The 14431-nt window shown below is 36.9% G+C and overlaps 3 protein-coding genes across 3 annotated transcripts; all 3 read right to left on the bottom strand.

The window, feature by feature from the left end:
- Window positions 1-787: 787 nt before the first annotated feature.
- Window positions 788-3155, bottom strand: LOC311083276 (chemerin-like receptor 1). The gene is made up of 2 exons (XM_084114709.1): window positions 2873-3155; window positions 788-2141 (listed from the first exon to the last, which is right to left on the bottom strand). Exon 2 carries the CDS (start codon window positions 2105-2107, stop codon window positions 1067-1069), a length of 1041 nt encoding a protein of 346 aa, XP_083970835.1. The 5' UTR covers window positions 2108-2141; window positions 2873-3155; the 3' UTR covers window positions 788-1066.
- Window positions 3156-4079: 924 nt separating this feature from the next.
- LOC311083283 (chemerin-like receptor 1) lies at window positions 4080-7014 on the bottom strand. Its single transcript, XM_084114722.1, has 2 exons — window positions 6781-7014; window positions 4080-6372 (listed from the first exon to the last, which is right to left on the bottom strand). Exon 2 carries the CDS (start codon window positions 6351-6353, stop codon window positions 5298-5300), a length of 1056 nt encoding a protein of 351 aa, XP_083970848.1. The 5' UTR covers window positions 6354-6372; window positions 6781-7014; the 3' UTR covers window positions 4080-5297.
- A 4585-nt stretch (window positions 7015-11599) lies between these two features.
- Window positions 11600-13951, bottom strand: LOC311083279 (chemerin-like receptor 1). The gene is made up of 3 exons (XM_084114718.1): window positions 13811-13951; window positions 13289-13348; window positions 11600-12894 (listed from the first exon to the last, which is right to left on the bottom strand). Exon 3 carries the CDS (start codon window positions 12882-12884, stop codon window positions 11892-11894), a length of 993 nt encoding a protein of 330 aa, XP_083970844.1. The 5' UTR covers window positions 12885-12894; window positions 13289-13348; window positions 13811-13951; the 3' UTR covers window positions 11600-11891.
- Window positions 13952-14431: the final 480 nt, after the last annotated feature.

Below are 14431 nucleotides of genomic sequence, written 5' to 3'. Positions count from 1 at the left end.
AACTAATATTTTTTATTTTTTAATCAATATTATATATATTTAATAGGCTACTTGATCAAAAGAGTTAACACAACTACAAGCAAAGTATACTTTGAATACTTAATTATACTTTTAAGTATATCTCGATCAACAAGTATAGGCCATTAGACTTTTCTGTCGGTATGAGTCAAGTAAACTTAAGTGCAATTTGAAGTATATTTCTGAGAAGTACATAAAAAGTAGACTGAAAGTATTCTTATTTTTAGTTTAAAAGAAGTAATAGCACACTTGAATAAACTTCTTTTTCGTAAGGGTTGTTTTGTTTCATTGTGTTTTGGTTCCTTTTTGACTGTGTCCTATTATAGGGGAACAAACTGACACACACTAGAAAAAGCTGTCATTGTAAGCTGAGCTAGTTTTTCTAGTGTTTGTCAGTTTGTTCCCTTATTTAGGGGCTGTTTACTCAACACCCTTTTCAACTAAATGTTTTTTTATATATATATTTTATTTTTTTATATGTGTTTTGGCCATTCATTTACACAACAACAGCATTTTGGGAGCCTAAAAATGCAAACTTTTGACGGTGACGTCATGCTTATTACATGTTCAGTCTATAGGCACATAGTGTTTCTTTACAAAGTGACATTGCAAACTACTGGCCTGGCAGCAGAATTTTTGTTAATATATGGTTTGGTTTGTGTTTATCCTATGTGTTCATGTGATCTTCTGAGTCTTCTGGATAGTTAATAAAGCCTTTTATTTTAAATTTTGTGAGTGCTACCTGCATACGTGACACATGCACAAATGATAAGATAAAAACAGTAAATATTTATCATAGAATTCTGCAAAATAATTAAACAAAATGGCATTTTAATATACTTTTGTAGAACCTATTTGCAGTCATTTATTTTTTACTTTTCAGCTGCGTTACTTGTAGGCTACATTTCTGAACTCCAATATGCAACAGACAAACAATTATAAAAATTGTTAATGTTCAGTCTTTTCTGTCGGCCAGCATTTAACAGTCAGACTTGGAAGAGAATAAAGAGAAATATCTTTTGTCCAATAATTATTATTTTTTTACATTTCAGACAGCAGTGGAAAGTCTATTATCCACAGAATTGGTAATGGAAGTTCTTTGGAAAGCGCTTCGGGTCTCCTCATCAATGGCGCTCTCGATCTTTGACAGAAAGGAATAGCATTTCTTCTTCAAATCCTTGGCCATGAATGCATAGAGGAATGGGTTTAAAAAGCTGTTTGCAGTGGCAAGAGTACCAGATAATTGTTGGGCCGTGTGAAAGACGGGATCATGTAGAGAATCTTTAGATTTGCTCAACTCTATAATAGAAACAATGTGAAATGGCAACCAACAGAAAAAAAAAGTTGTAATCAGTAATGTCATGATCTTGAATGGCTTGGTGGATTTGGACATATGGTTTGCTCTAAGTTTACAGATCAGGATGGAGTAACAGGTGGAAATGGTCAGGAACGGAATTAAAAACCCAAAAGTAAAGCGCATGAACACGACGGTTCTGTGGTGATGCTCATAGTTGCTATAACATATGACTGTTGATGATTCATTTGCAATATCTCTGAATTTGGCAGATGGAATGCTAAGCAAAGCAGACACGAACCAAGCCATCACAACAACTAAAGAAGCTTTCTTTGCAGTGCGTTGATTTTGAGCCCAGACAGGATACTTGACTGTGATGCAGCGATCCACACTAATGATGACCAGGATGAAAATGCTGCTGTACATATTGAGGGTCATAACAAAAGAGGTGAACTTGCACATGAAGAGCCCAAAAATCCAGCTGGTATTAACGATATAAACAATGAGGAAAGGGAGAGTAGCGCAGAAAATGAAGTCAGACAAAGCCAGGCTCAGGTACCAGGTGGTGTTCACAGACTTCTTCATCTTAAAACCAGCAATCCAGATCACAGCACCATTTCCAGTGATGCCAAGCAGGAATATGATCACATTAAAAATAACTGTGATCACACATGCTGCTTCCCTGCAGTATCCAGCATGTAAATCCACAGGATGTTCTTTTGAGTGATTTGTCAACTTTTCTAAATGAATACTGTAGTCATAGTCAGAGTAATCTTGTCCTGGATTTGAAGCCATTATGTCTCCTTAGAACTGAATAGGAAGTTGAGTTCTGTAATGAAAACAATAGGCAATTTATTTAAATATATTTAAAGTAAAGCCATTTTGCATATTTCTAAAAATGAATGCAGTTGCTGAGCAAAAACACAGCGTCACTTTTTTTGCAATTAATTGCCTTTCCCATAATTTCCATCAGGTTATTTGGGGGATATTATCAGGTTACTTTTCTGACAGGCAAAACTGGCAAGCCAATAATAAGCACAACGCCTCCAGAATTCTACCATCACTTCCCATATTTTTTTTCATGTAAACTTTAAATTACCTCCGAAGGGTTATTTGTATGAAGGAAATTGCCTAATTTGTTACTTAAAAAGCTAGTTCAGTGTTTAAACCACACAGAACTACAATTTACACAAGAGGCATGCTATTTGCATTTGAATTTTAAATGCAACTGACTCACTTTGAAAATTCAACATGTAAAGTAACAAGTAACGACTGACAAGTAACTTTAAGTGAGGAGAATGTAATGTTTTTGTTTTTGTTTTTTTTGTATCATATCTGATATCTACAACCTGTAAAGTTGTTTGCAATCCTGCATTTTTAAAGTAGCCTATCTTAGTTGATTCTGCTGCAGAATTAGTCACATGCATCTTAATTCCGTTACGGCTCTCTGTCTTCAGAATGGTACAGAAAACAAGTGTTCATCGCATGATCAAATACAGATAGGGAAGTGTATCTTATTTATCTTTGATGCACTGGCTCATATGACAAAGAATAACTTACCTCACAAAGAATGCCTCAAAATGCCGTTTGCAATGCTTTCGATATGTACTTCTGCTGCTGGGTTGTTTTCTCATCTGATAAGTGCAGACTGAGCTGCTGGACAAATATCTTAACACCTAGTTCCTCTGTAAGATGCAAAAAATTTCTGAGAACTGAGACTGTTGACGGCCACACCAGTACCCTATTAGAAGCGGCTTTGTTCATCTGATAGTGCTGGTTTGAGGTTAAAACCCGGAATCTAACACCATTTCAGTGAACAGGCCAACACGAGACAAACTCTGTCGCCTTTAACATTGTGGGAGGATGCTGAAGTGGGGTATGTTGTGAAGCTCACATGCAGCACAATAATTGCAGTCAAACAAGTGTGTTTATTAGTCACAGAAAAGTTCAGTTAAGTCATTATACAAGTGGTTATAAAGATTAAAGAATACTTGTTTACATCAGGAATCCAGTTGCATTGTGCATGATGATGGTTTGATTTACTTACTATAATTCACTGAAAATTAGGACTGTAAATCACTTAAAAAATTAACTGCAAAGCCTCAAATGAAGCTAATTCAAAGACATTACATTATTGTAGAAAACATGTAAATCATTAAATATATATATATTAAAGTGGCGTCAGAAGTCAGTATATTGTTTATTTCCATGTAATGTACAATAGGCATATGACTGACCTAAAATCATGTTGGTCTGTCCTTATGCTTCGTTCACACAGGAAGGGTTATTACTTTCCGTCTATACACATGACTTTGGTCAGATATTTTTTTGTTGATGCAGCACATTATTATTAGATGAAGTGTCAAGTTAAAAGCAGTTGGTAAAAACACATCTTGAAATCCTTGTGTCCTGTTTCATTTCCCACAGTGATTTTTAACAGATGTTTTAGCTGTATTCAAAATTATGCATTGCATTGTTTTGGTTTTAGGGTTAAACCAACTCTTAAGGTGATGATACACAGGGCAACTTTTTGAGCAATGTTGCTGGGCAGTCTTGCCGAGCGATTGTTGCTTGGGCACTTTCCCATTGAAAATGGGCAATACATTTCTATCTGGATAATTTAGATCAGTCGTGGGCCCTGTGTCTCATCTGGTTGCCCGTTGACTGCAACATTGCCCAGCAACATTGCTCAAAAAGTTGCCCTGTGTATCATCACCTTCAGGGCCTGAAGTGTGACAATCACATAGACTCCATTGTGAAAAAAAAATTTCTTTTGCTAGCTCAGGAAGTTCAACTTGCTCACAACTGCTGATGCAGTTCTACTCAGCTGTTATTGTGTCTGTCCTCTGCACTTCGTTAACTGTCTGGTTTAGCTCAGCTACAAAATCCAACATAAGAAGAGAACAGAGGACGGTTCGGACTGCTGAGAGGATTATTGGTGCTCCCCTGCCCACCCTCCAAAAACTGTATACATGCAGAGTGAGGAAAAGGGTTAGAAAATCACCCTGAATCCCTCACATCCAAGCCACATTCTCTTTGAACCTTTGCCTTCTGGCCAGCGCTACAGAACACCGAGCACCAGAACAACCAGGCAAGAGAAAAGTTTTTCCCCCAGGGAAGAAAAGTTTCTTCTACTTCATGGACAGTTAAATGTTCTCCCCACTGTGCAATGATAACTATGTGCAATATCACTTATATCTATTTCTTATTCCAAGTATTTACATCTTCTTATTCCATTCCCTGTTAATTCTATTCAATTTGTATATAGCACATACAAATATCTTTATTTTTATGTTGTTGTCTCTGTTTACTGGAAGCTTCTTCTGTCACCAAAACAAAGTCCTTGTGTGTGAAAACATACTTGGCAACAAAGCTCTTTCTGATTCTGATTAAAGGAAATATCCATAAACTTAACGGATAATGTCATGGCAGAAAATTACGATTTCTTTTTTTTGTACAGTACACAACTAAATACCGTAAATATATAGGACCAGATTTACTAAACAGGGTAAATTATCATGAGACTGGCAATTTTCGCAAATTGACTACCGCAAACCTTAGTAAATCATGTTGCATTATTAATTTAAAAAAACATCTGAAGGGGAATCTCCAACAAATGCATATGCAATAAGGTCAGCAGCAAAAATAAATGTGTCCATGCCTTTTCATCGCTAAAGTAGTTAAGGGCTTGCGCTGACACAAGCTGTTAGAAAATCTGGCCCTTCGTTTTCTTTTTGTTTTGTTTTTACAATTAATCAAACTAAATAAATGCATTAAATCAAATGTGTCAAGCTCCAAAACACCTGATTAAAAGTTTCTAGTAATCCTAAAGACCATGATTAGTTGGTTCAGCTGTGTTTAATTATGGTTGGAACTAAACTCTGCATGACTGTGGCCCTCCAGGAATTAAGTTTGACACCCCTGCATTAAATTGACATCCCTAATGCAAAATAACGTACTTCCCGTTTATTCCCGCATATCCCGTTTAGATATGAGTAGATGCCCTGGCATCCACTGAGCTAGAGCGAGACAGGTAGCGACTGATCGTTCTGCCATCTTCTCCAATAGCATTCTCGATCTTTGATAAGATGGAGCTCCTGAACTTCTTCCTGAAGTCATTGCCCATGAAGACGTACAAAACAGGGTTTAGGAAGCTGTTAGCAGCAGCAACAGTGGTGCCAATGGTCAGTCCGAGAGTGATGACTTCAGTATTGAAGGTTTCGTTTTGTTCGATTAGCACAAATGTGTGGTACGGCAGCCAGCACAGGAAGAAGGTCAGAATGAGAGCCGTCATAATCTTAAATGGTTTGTTGGACTTTGCCATCTGGGTGGCTCTCAGTCTCAGGATGATGACAGTATAACAAACAATAATGAGGATGAACGGCATCACAAATCCAAAAACAAAGCGGCTTGTTGCAATGATTTTGTGGCTATACTGGCTGGACGTGTAGTTGTTCATGCATCGGTTTGTGCCTAGGTGATTCTGGACATCACGGAATACAATAGATGGGATACTTAAAGCTGCAGAGATGATCCATGCGAGTACAATTAACACAGATGCTTTTCCGATAGTGCGATGATTCTGTGCCCAAACAGGAAACATGACGGCGATGCAGCGATCCACGCTGATGATGACGAGGAGGAAGATGCTGCTGAACATGTTGAGGAACATGACAAAGGACGTGAACTTGCACATGAAGAGGCCAAAAATCCAGTCCGCGGTGACACTGTAGGCAATGTTAAAAGGCAAACAGACACAGAATATGAAGTCGGATAGAGCCAGGCTCAAGTACCAGGTAGTATTGACTGACTTCTTCATGCCAAACCCTGCAATCCAGATAACCACCGCATTTCCTCCAAGGCCCAGCAAACAGATGATCACATTGATCACCAGCAACACCAGGCAAAGAACTTGAGTGAAACATTTGGTGTGGACTGTCATGTGGGAAGAAACTCCATCGTAAGTTATATTACTGGAGTTATAATCAATGTAATTTTCATAATCAATAGCATTGTTAAATTGAAAATCTGTTGTATCCATTGTATTTTAAGTTGATTCCCTGAAAGCAGACAACAAAAAGATCTTTAATTAGTTAAATTGTTCTTCAAGTATTAATATCAGTAATATCACAGTCACTGTTCCCATATTACTATTGATCAGCAATGTCATTTCAACCTAAAAGTTCAATGTAATTTAATGAAAATTCATTTTGTGAACTTTTAAAAAATAAGTTAGATTAGCAACAAATAATTTGAGAGAAAATTATAACTAAATGAATAAAGTAAAATATTAGTTTAAAAAAAAAACCTTGTCATTATGTAAATCAAAATAGATTCAATATTACATAATATATAAATATTATAATAATTATAAGTACCTTTGTGGACAGAAACATTCAAAGGTAAACACTTCAATGTGGTTTGGAGTAAATGTTCACAAGTCTTATAAATAATCAGCAGTCTCTCACCTTAGACAAGAAACAGTGTCTCCAGCATTACTTCACCAGCACCCACTTGACGTCTGACAACTGTGTCGCTTTTGCATTTATAAAGTCCTATCCTTCTCTTGAGCAATATTGTGCATGACTGCACATGCTGTACTTCCACAAAACACTTCCCAAACTGTTTTTGTTTTCCTCATCAACAAGATCCCCTACTTTCACTTCTTGATTTTGTTCTTCTAGTTTTGGAGAAACAGATTCATAAAAAAAAAAAAAACCTCAAAGCTTTGGCCGTCTACAGTGATCTGACGTAATTCAGTGATGAGATCAGCCTGGGTAAACTGAAGGATTGGTTCCAGTTTCATCAGCAGAAGCCAGCTTCAAGACTTACATGGAGTTCCTAAACCCTTCACCAAGGTCTAAGCTACGTCAGTACTTCAGGTTGAATGATTCTGATTGGCTAAGAAATAGATACATAGAAACATAGAAATAGAAACATAGTAAATTTCCACACATTTGCTGATATGCAGGAGCATATCCACATTTATTATCAGGCTGACACCCAGACCCTGGTTCTAGGCCTTCCAAGTCACAGAACTGCGTTTCTAGACGCCAGCTTGTCTGGAAAAACAAGTCAGTCAATCTCCACAGTGCCAGTTGTCCACTTCCAATACCGCTTGTCTGAAATAAAGAATACTAACAATGGATCCAGCCTCGTCAAGGTAAAATTGGCCGAGCTCTGCTCTAAACAGGAAACTTCCCCAAAACATCCTGATAACATGTTCTTTCTCTCAGTGAGAGGCATTCAAATCATTTAATATGTAGAAGGAAAAATATTGATTATTGTTTAATACTTTGATGATAAATCACTCAAAAGGATGTATGCATATATACATTGAAGTGGTAGTGGATTCCAGAATCGGACCATTCAACTTCACTGTGAAGTTCATCAGTTACAGGAATTGTTATTTTTTTGCTTACCACAAAAACAGCCTTAAAAGAACTGAGGCCAGTGACGTGATTGATGATGAGCACCACCTGCGCGTTTCACCGGTCTCGTATGACAGTGAAGGACAAGAGAGGACCAGGCCTGGACATTATGTTGTTTTGTTTGTTTATACGGCAGTCATCCGTGTAGCTGCCACTTTTACTTTCCTTTTTATGTTTATTTATTAAAGTTTGTGAAACGCTCACTGGTTCCTGCCTCCTTCTTCCCACAAATCACTTCATTACACAGACCAGTCAGCATCTATTTGCGCCTTGTATTTGCAGAGTTTAGTTCCAACCCTGCTCCAGCAAACTGTAGTTTTCAAATAATATGAAAAGACTTGGTTAGCTTGATCGCATGCATTTAACTATTGCAGTGAAACTCTGCAGTGCTGTGCCCCTCCAGGAACTGAGTTTTGCACCCCTGGTCTATGTTCTGTGGAATCTTTCATAACTTTTGAGACTTCTTTGGGTGCTCTAAAGTCTGGTTACACTCACGATGTGGAAGAATTGATAAGACTCAGGGTATATTGAAGACAATTTATGCCACACATAAACTCTTACAAACCAAAAACAAAATCAACACGTGCAACGTTGACATAATGACACTTTTAAACCCAGAACACAAAAAGCTCAAAATTAACCAGTTTTCTCTTTTCTCTAATAAAATGAATTTATGCTAAGATAGTTTTCTGTTAAAATCTCTGAAATTATAGTTTAGCATTTCATAACCCTTTAAGAGTAATTTGTTCATGAATCAGACTACACAGGTCATGCTGTATGTTTGTTTTGGGGTTAAGTAAATGAGGAACGCCAAAAAGCGCTGCTGGAAACACTGCTGTCTGCTTCATGTAAGGAATATGTAAATAGCCTACATGCAAGGTGTTTTTGTTTATGGTTGGCGCTAAACTCAGCAGGAAAGTGGATCTCGAGGGCCAGAGTTTCCCATCCCTGATCTGATGGATTTCTCTTCACACGTGATTGACCACATGCTGAATATATATGCAGCTTACTCACCTATGTTCCTCTAAAGCTTTCTGCATTCCTCCGCCACCCTGACTCCTCACTCTTGTCTGGTTTCCCAGCCAGAGGGACTGGGGAAGTACTCTGGGTTCGGACCAAAACACAGAGCTCGGTGCCCTCTCATCGGACAGCACGTCAAATACGTGTACTTTTTACGCTGTCCGATTACTTAGTGTAAACTTGTGAAATTCAGTTTTATTTTATATAACATTCCAAAGCAGAGAAATTGTGTTTTAATGCTTTCTGTAAACCAGCCAAATGCAACCCCACTTAAAAAATCAGAAGCAGGAAGAAACCTTGGGTGGAACTAAAATCCCATCCTCCTCAGGCTGTTCTGTAAATAAACTTGACATGAAACGGAAATAGTGACTGCCCCCTTTTCCCTATTGTGACGTATTTCTGAGCATGTCAAACAATAAATAAATGGGGATAGTTGTATTGATGTTTCTTTAAACCCTAAAACAGGCAAGAGTGAAAAATTATCAGAAAAAAAAGAAAGAATTTCATGTCACTTGAAGTCATCTGGACTTAAATAAAACAAATCCAAATCAATTTTTGATATATTTAATATAGTTTGGATTTTATGAGTTGTAGGCTATCTCCCAGGATATATGTTACCCTATTAGCATGTTATAACAGGTTGTTAACAAGAACTAGCATGTTGCTATCATATCACACTGCTAGCATTAATTTGCATGTTGTTAGTTTGTTTCAACACATTTCTAGAACAAATTAGCATGTTGCTATCATGAATTACCATGTTTCTAACATGTTCTAGCATGAATTAGCATGTTTAACATGTTTTGACACATTGCTAACATGATTTTGCATGTTGCTAGCATGTTTTAACATTTTGTTAGCATTAATTAACATGTCGCTAGCATGATTTAATGTTTTGACACATTGCTAACATGAGTTAACATGTTTCTTGCATGAAATAACTGATTTTAGCACATTGCTAACATGTTTTAGCATGTTGCTAGCATGTTTAACATGTTATTAGTATAAATTAGCATATTGCTATCATTATGTAGCATGTTGTTAGCATGAATTAGCATTTTTGTAGTGAATTAGACATGTAGACATGTTGCTAACATGTTCTAAGCTAGTTTCTAGGCTTTGCCAGTGATAGATATGTAGTGGATGGAGCTAAAATACTCTATTAGAGTTATTGTATTCAAGTTTTGACCCCCTCAATGTAAGTATATGGGCTTTTTATCTTTAATCTTCATTTTTAGGAAAACCATAAGTCGGATCAGTTTGAAGAGACATAGCACACCGAGTCAGAACAGTCTGAAGTTCTGACTGAGTTTGGTGGTTGTAGCTTTAATATATTGTATATATTTATATAAATATATTTAAAATTATACCCTTTGATGCGTACGATCACCCATCACATACAGCACTATTGTGGCTGCGGTGTGAAGCATGATGCGTCACTATGGAAATTATTTTGTCTAGCCAACATAAATATCCTGGCTCTTCCAAGCTTATAATAGGAGTGAATGGTATCATAGATTTTGTAGCCCAAAAAGAGCATCCATCCATCATAAAAGTAATCCATATGGCTCCAAGCAAAATATCCATATTTATAACTTTATAAACTATATTCACTGACTTCCGGCAACAGCCGTACGCAAGTCTAGTTCCGGCAGAAGAGTGACCTCTGATCCGACGCATGACGACGAACGAGGAAGCGCAGAGGATAGAGCAAAACAAAACTTGGTCACAAAGTCCAAAATGAGAATTATTAAAGAGAATTTTCGGAGGATTTTGATATAAGAGAGGAGGAGCTTGAGTTTGTTTCCCAGCCCTATTTGTTTAAACCATGAGAGGTGTCTAATCTCACGGTCTCACCTAAGCTTACGCTCCTTCTACATTCTACATCATAAGTCGGATCAGAAGTCACTATTCCGCCGGAACCAGACTTGCGTACGGCCGTTACCGGAAGCCAGTATTTGTAAAATTATAAATATGGATATTTTTACAAAACGCAATGCTTTGCTTCAGAAGGCCTTTATTAACCCCCTGTAACCGAATGGATTACTTTTATGATGGATGGATGCGCTTTTTTGGGGTATCTATGGTAAATCTATGGTAAAATTCACTCCCATTATAAAGCTTGGAAGAGCCAGGATATTTTTTTTAATAAAACTCTGATTGTGTTTGGCTGATCAGAGAAAGTCAGAGTAAATTCTGGAATAATTTTAATTTTTGGGTGAACTAACCCTTTAAAATACAAATTCAGCTTTGTATTCTACACTTTGCACAAACCACAAGCTAATAATAACAGTGAAAAAGTTCAGCCTTGACAGGAAATTTTGTGCTCACCGCAGAACACATGCATGGTGAAGGTGAAATGCACTGTTTGCAGTTACTTTACTCATATGCAATTATTCAGCATATGCAATTTTATTTAATGCCAGCTATAATGTAAATGTTACATAATAGACTTGTAATAAATATATATTTTAAAGAATCTAGCACTCTGAACTGCTCTGATGATTGACAGATGAATTGTCACCATCTATTGAATGCTTTGAAAGATTTTTCCATGCATGTTTAGAGCTACTGAATGGTGGCAGTTGCTCTGTCTGCATCTTGCTTCATGGACCTCATTCATGTAATGCTTGCAGAATGAAATCCTCTGTAAATAATAGTTAAATCTACTCTTACATAAAATCAGTCTGCACATGTTTCATAAATAAGGCCCAATGCACACAGATATATTCTCATTATTACTTTGGATCACCATATATTATTTCTTTCTAATCTGAACAAACAAACAAACATATAATAATATATTAATTTGTATTATATTCATTACACCATAAAACAGGTTTATACATGCTTAAATTTATACTGTATTTTTAAGATACATTAAAGTATTATGACAACACAGCAACAATATCATAATACAGCACCAATATAAAAAACTCCAAAGAAAATAAATGGCAAAAAGGTTGCTATATAAACTTGACTCATATACAATAGGAAATATATATTGGGTTAATAGTGTTCCATAGCAATTCTTATTGCATGAATGAAACCAATAAGAGAATGGTTATGTAAGTGTATACATATAGAGAGTCTTGGTTTTGACAGTCCAGAATTTTATTTTCTACTGCCTAAAGTTGTCTAAGCACCATATCCCTCTCATCAATGTGATTATCATAGTGATCTGGGTCATGCCCCATCCACTTCATTTTAAAACTGCATCCCAGGAACAAATAAATGAGTGGGCTGGTAAAGAGGTGGGTTGCGGCCAGTACGGTAGCAGCTGGAAGTCCATATTTTGGCACATTTTCACCCAGGCTGCCGCTTACGGTGGCCTGAAGCATAGTTAAGATGATTTGAGGTCCCCAGCACACAAAGTAGGCAATCTTTATAGCACAGATTATTTGTGCCTGCTTCCTACAAGATTTACATTTTTTGTGAGATGATGTCACACAGCAGCTGAGAAACATTACCAAAGCTGGCACCACTAGCCCAAGGAGAAATCGCATGACAACGACAGTCTTCAGCCTTGCAGTGCCGTCTTGAGTTGTTTTGGATTTGTCCAAGTCATAGTCATCAATGCACTGAAAATATCTGATCTCTCTGGAAAACAGTGAAGGACATGCCAAGACTGCTGCAATAGTCCAGGAGAATGAAATCAGAATGATGTTACAATTCTTTATCTTTTTTGTGCACATGCTCTTTAAAAGAGTAGATTTAATGCTCCAGAGACTCAGCATGGTTGCCGTGAAGAACATACTGCCGTAGGTGATATAGGATGACAGCTTGCAGCTTGCATTTCCGTAATTCCATTCAAAGTTATTGTAAGCATACAGGAGCTGAAACACCACAGATGTACAGGAGACTAAATGTGTTACAGCCAACGCCATAATCCAAATGGCAACCTCCTGAAAACTCTTGTATTTCCGGCAGCTGATGACAATGACGGTGAAGTTGAGGGTGACACCAAGGATGAGAACAATACAATATGTAATGAAGTAGGTCATCCTGATATAATTTTTGTACTGATTACTGCTTGTATTTGTTACAATTTTTTTAAGTTTTGGAATGGTATCATAATCATAGTCTGTATTGGTCCAGTTACTGTTATCTCCAGACTCCATCTTGGAAATCCTGAAAAAAAATGTAATGGATTATTTCACTGTGTGAATACTCTGCCCTGGAAGGGACGGGTTTCTGTTTGTGTTTTGTTGTTCTTAAAAGAATAGTGCAGACAAAAAAGCTTTACAGAAGTGGTGACTATGAACTGACAGTTTTATTTTTGAGTGAACTGTTCCTTTAAGGAGGAGTAAAACATGTTTCTCTGTCCAAATAACACACCAATGAAAGCATGGAATGCTCTTCTGTTCATACTATCTTCATGGATAAAATATCATCTTATATTATAGAATTATCTTATGTCATAGCAATGACACTGAAATCCTTACACTTTGATCAGTGAAGAACACATTTAAATGCCTACTACTACTGCCTATCTATCTGCATACTTTCTGAAAAATATTCTTACCTTTGGCAGCAACAGTGCAGAATGAAGAAAATCAGAAGAGGTTGTCCATCTGAGAGAACTCTGAAAAATGAGAGTGCAAAAACAGTGCACTGAATATTTAAGTTTCTTTTTGACTGCTGCAGCACACGCTTGCTTTCGTCAGCTGCAATTGGAGCTGCAGGATTTCTCTGGTTTTTGGACAAAGTCCAGAAATCCAAACAAGTCAGTTCTTGTTGGAATCATGTTTTTACACAACCACATAAGAAGTTGTATTCTTCTAATTGAAACCATATTTAAAATGTCATGCCATTTATGTTAAAAGTTGACATCTGAGTTTGTGGTTCTAAGTTTAAAAGAGAGACTTGCACTTTACACATAACAAGTTTCCACGTTGTTTACAGCAACAGCACCACCAGATTACATGTTGATTACATTTGTTAAACCTTTCTAGTAGCTTCACTCAGTTACATTTTCAAGAGCACTTTACCAAAGGCTGAAGTCTTAAAAGTCCAGCTCAAAGATAATGAATTAAAAGCAACCTACCTTTATGTTTTGCTCTGTCCCCTTCCAGTTCATGTGAGAACTGAGCTGACTGTATTGCCTGAGGTCTAGTTACAAAAACTAAATAGTTTAGGTTTCGTGGCAACTGTTTAAGAATGAAGGGTGTACAAATATGACACTGAGTTAACTGGTGTGCATTCTATACTGGTGGACCTATCTGGGAAGTGGCTTTATTGGTTTCATGAATAGTTAACTCTTTCCCTGCCATTATTTTTAAAAAGGTTGCCAGCCACCACCAGCATTTTTGTTCATTTTCACAAAATGGCCCCCAGAATATTTTGTTGTATGAATATCAGAACATGCAATATAGGCCCATAAAAAAAAAAGAACTGAGCCTCTTCAATTAAACAAAACCTGTTTTATTCTAGCTTCATGCCTTTTTTATCAACACTTGAATGTGTGTAAGGTTCATAAAAAAGGCATAAAACAAACATTGCATTTAAAAAAGAAAAAAGACTACAACGTGCATAAGCAATGCTTTTATTGCTTGTTGCTGCTTCTTCTCTCTTTGTGTTTTTTTTTTTTTTTTTTTTTGCCTGGGTTTTGATCCGGAGATTCACTCTTTCAGAAGTTGCGTAATAGCGCCTCCTACATATAACAGTG

The sequence above is a fragment of the Abramis brama genome, assembly GCF_963993115.1.
Source record: "Abramis brama genome assembly, chromosome: 5".
In the NCBI taxonomy this organism is placed as follows: Eukaryota; Metazoa; Chordata; class Actinopteri; order Cypriniformes; family Leuciscidae; genus Abramis; species Abramis brama.
Note: the sequence above shows the minus strand (reverse complement) of the source record. Positions and strands in the feature narration are given on the sequence as shown.

Coding starts and splice junctions, on each gene's coding strand:
- LOC311083276 (XM_084114709.1), bottom strand. CDS start 2,107: ATGGCTTCAAATCCAGGACAAGATTACTCTGACTATGACTACAGTATT.
- LOC311083283 (XM_084114722.1), bottom strand. CDS start 6,353: ATGGATACAACAGATTTTCAATTTAACAATGCTATTGATTATGAAAAT.
- LOC311083279 (XM_084114718.1), bottom strand. CDS start 12,884: ATGGAGTCTGGAGATAACAGTAACTGGACCAATACAGACTATGATTAT.